Source organism: Natator depressus, chromosome 1 (assembly GCF_965152275.1).
Source record: "Natator depressus isolate rNatDep1 chromosome 1, rNatDep2.hap1, whole genome shotgun sequence".
In the NCBI taxonomy this organism is placed as follows: Eukaryota; Metazoa; Chordata; order Testudines; family Cheloniidae; genus Natator; species Natator depressus.
In genome coordinates, this window is record NC_134234.1 from 6,678,140 (window position 1) to 6,681,074 (window position 2,935).

At 42.2% G+C, this 2,935-nt stretch overlaps 1 protein-coding gene across 1 annotated transcript; it reads left to right on the forward strand.

Moving 5' to 3' along the window:
- The first annotated feature begins 223 nt into the window (after positions 1 to 223).
- LOC141980600 (olfactory receptor 52K2-like) lies at positions 224 to 1,132 on the forward strand. Its single transcript, XM_074941970.1, has one exon. It carries the CDS (start codon positions 224 to 226, stop codon positions 1,130 to 1,132), a length of 909 nt encoding a protein of 302 aa, XP_074798071.1.
- Positions 1,133 to 2,935: the final 1,803 nt, after the last annotated feature.

The following is a 2,935-nucleotide window of genomic DNA, read 5'->3' on the forward strand; positions in this document are numbered from 1 at the left end:
ACATGGCTGGGTTAGCTCCCTCTGAGGACTTCTCTGGACTTGACTAGAACCTAAATAATTGGGTGCCATATTTAAATGTTGCCACCTCACTGCTCACCCCCCGTTCTAGATTGTTAATAAATATGAAATATTTGTTATAAACTGTGTAAACCCCTAACTGTGATTTTCTCCTTTCCCAGGCACCTTGAGCATTTCTGAGCCCGATTGACCGATCAATCACCTCATGGCAGCTTTCAACCTCACCACCTCTGACACTTCACCATTTATCCTAATGGGCATCCCTGGCCTCGAAGCTGCCCACATCTGGATCTCCATCCCTTTTTCTATATTCTACATTATCGGCCTGTTTGGAAATTTCATGCTTCTGTTTGTTGTAGGCAAAGAGCAGACCCTCCACAAGCCAATGTACCTGCTGCTCTCCATGCTGGCACTCACAGACATTGGCACATCTACCTCTGTTTTACCGAAGGCACTGTCTATATTTTGGTTCAATTTGAAGGGCATTACTGTGGGTGGCTGCCTCACCCAGATGTTCTTCCTTCACTCAGTTTCTATTATTCAGTCAGCTGTCCTCGTGACAATGGCCTTTGATCGCTATGTTGCCATATGTACCCCTCTGAGATACACCACCATCCTCACCAATGCAAGAATAGTTAAACTAGGGCTTGTGGGTTTGATAAGAGATGTTCTTTTCATGCTGCCTCTGCCCCTGCTTCTGAGTAGGCAGCCATTCTGTGACAACCCCATTATCCCCCACACGTACTGCGAGCACATGGCTGTGGTGAAGATGTCGTGTGGGGACACCACTGTGAACAGGATGTACAGCTTGCTGATGGCATTTGTAGTCATTGGGTTAGATCTGATACTGGTTGCCCTGTCCTACAGTCTGATCATCAGGGCTGTCCTCAGAATCTCCTCCAAGAAATCCTGTCGGAAAGCCCTCAACACCTGCACAGCCCACATCTGTGTGATGATGACATCTTTTACTCTCTTCTTTTTCTCCACTCTGACACACTGGTTTGGTCAGAGCATCACTCCCCACGTTCACATCATCTTGGCAAACCTCTTCTTCCTCATCCCCCCCCGTGATCAACCCGATCATTTATGGGGTCAAAACCAAAGAGCTTCGTGACAAAGTGGTCAAGTACATCTACAGAAGGTGATTGCCTGGGCCATTGATTTTAATCCTCTGGGACAAGATGGGGAAAGGAGATCTCCTCAATAATCAAGGGTGCTCTGTCCCAGTTTGGCTGAGCTCAACATTGTACAAGTTAACAGACTGAAAAGTTCCTCACACCTCAAGTCTTATCACACCATCACCAAGCACTGCTCTCTCCGTTGCGAAGTTCCCTTTCTCTGACCATCACATGATCTCATTCGGCATCACCCATCAGTCCCCAACCCCACACAACCTGTCACTCAGCCTTTCCGTGACTTCCAGACTACCAGAAGATACTGCAGCTTTCTGAAGCCAGGTGGCTTTGCATTAGTCCCTGTGTCAACAGGGTTCTTGATCAGTTTGATGAACTAAAGCTATGCTTTCAGATAGCTAAAAACAAAGAAAGAAACTGCAATGCTGAACTTCTTTTTCATATGTGCAGTGATCCAGAGAGTAAAATCTACCTAATTTTGCTATGTCCAATAATTCAGGAAGCCTGGAGGATAAACTAAATGTAATAGGTGGAAAGTTATAATGTAGGAAAGCTGCTGCAGGAACTGAGAACATTCTTCTAGAGCTTGTTGGTGAGAGTTGTGAAACCATTTATTTTTGAGAATGAGACTGCTGTAGTAAACTATGACAATAACTGTTGAGTCAAATTACTGAACATTTTGCACAGTCGCTTTTCTGCAAGAATGTTCAGAACCGACACTAACTGTTCACGTTGTCAAAGATGTCAAAAGTAGATGTTGAGATTTCATATTGGCATTTTTGAAACAGATGAAACAGAGATTACCACCACATGTCGAGGTGATTGAATCCCTTGCAGTACTAAGTCCTTCTACTGCGCGCAGCTTGGAATAACCTAGATTGGCTGATATCTCATTTTTGCCATTGGTTTGTGGAGACCTTGGAAAGTTGAAGCAGCAGTGGATAGCTTTGCCAATGGGTCCCTGGCTACATACTGAGGAAAACCAAGTTGAGTAGCTTGGGGTTGAAGTTCTTGAACACACGGATTTGGCTGAGGACAAAGACTTCAGTGAACTTGGCTTGTTTGCTCTTTCATTACTGTTGCTACCTTTTAGCAATGCTTCAGTTTCATGATTGTTTTTTTTTCAGATGAACTTGATAAAAACAAAACTGTGCAACAAGATCCTAGAGAAACTTTTAGAAAATATTCTTATTAAGTTCTATATGCAAAGACAAAAATCTGTTGTGAAGAGTTTGCACCAATGAAAGAAATGATTGCTCTGGTCATTGCTGATATATATGAGCAGCAGCAGAAGCATTCTTCTGCCAACAAAGACAACGAGTATGAAATTTTGCCCTTTTGAGACTAACTGTAACAAACTAATTCAACTCAAAATATGGACATTGGCTTCTGTCATCGAATGCCATTAAAATAAATAACATACTAATGAGATTGTTGTTTTTAGACTACCTACGTTTTCTGCTGCTTTTGTGTTATACTTAACACTGTCATTCTCTTGTTGTAGTTTCAAACACCTGTCAACCCTCAACCGGGGTACAAATACCAGTACTGGGGGTTTCATTTTGAATTTGATTGTCATCTCACAGCTTCTTTGCTAATGTGCACCAACTCCTGCAGGAGCTAGTAGTTTTTTTAAAAAAAACATCATGTATGTGCTAAATATCTAATCAAATCTCCATTCCTTTTTTGATGTATAGGCCAAAGTGTTAATTAAAAAGAACCCATTGTTTCAAGAAATAGATTGATCTGTGTCTGGCTTAGTTTTTAAGTCACTTTGGGCTAAT

What these genes read in the sequence shown, in the direction of transcription:
- LOC141980600 (XM_074941970.1), top strand. Translation starts at nt 224, where the DNA reads ATGGCAGCTTTCAACCTCACCACCTCTGACACTTCACCATTTATCCTA.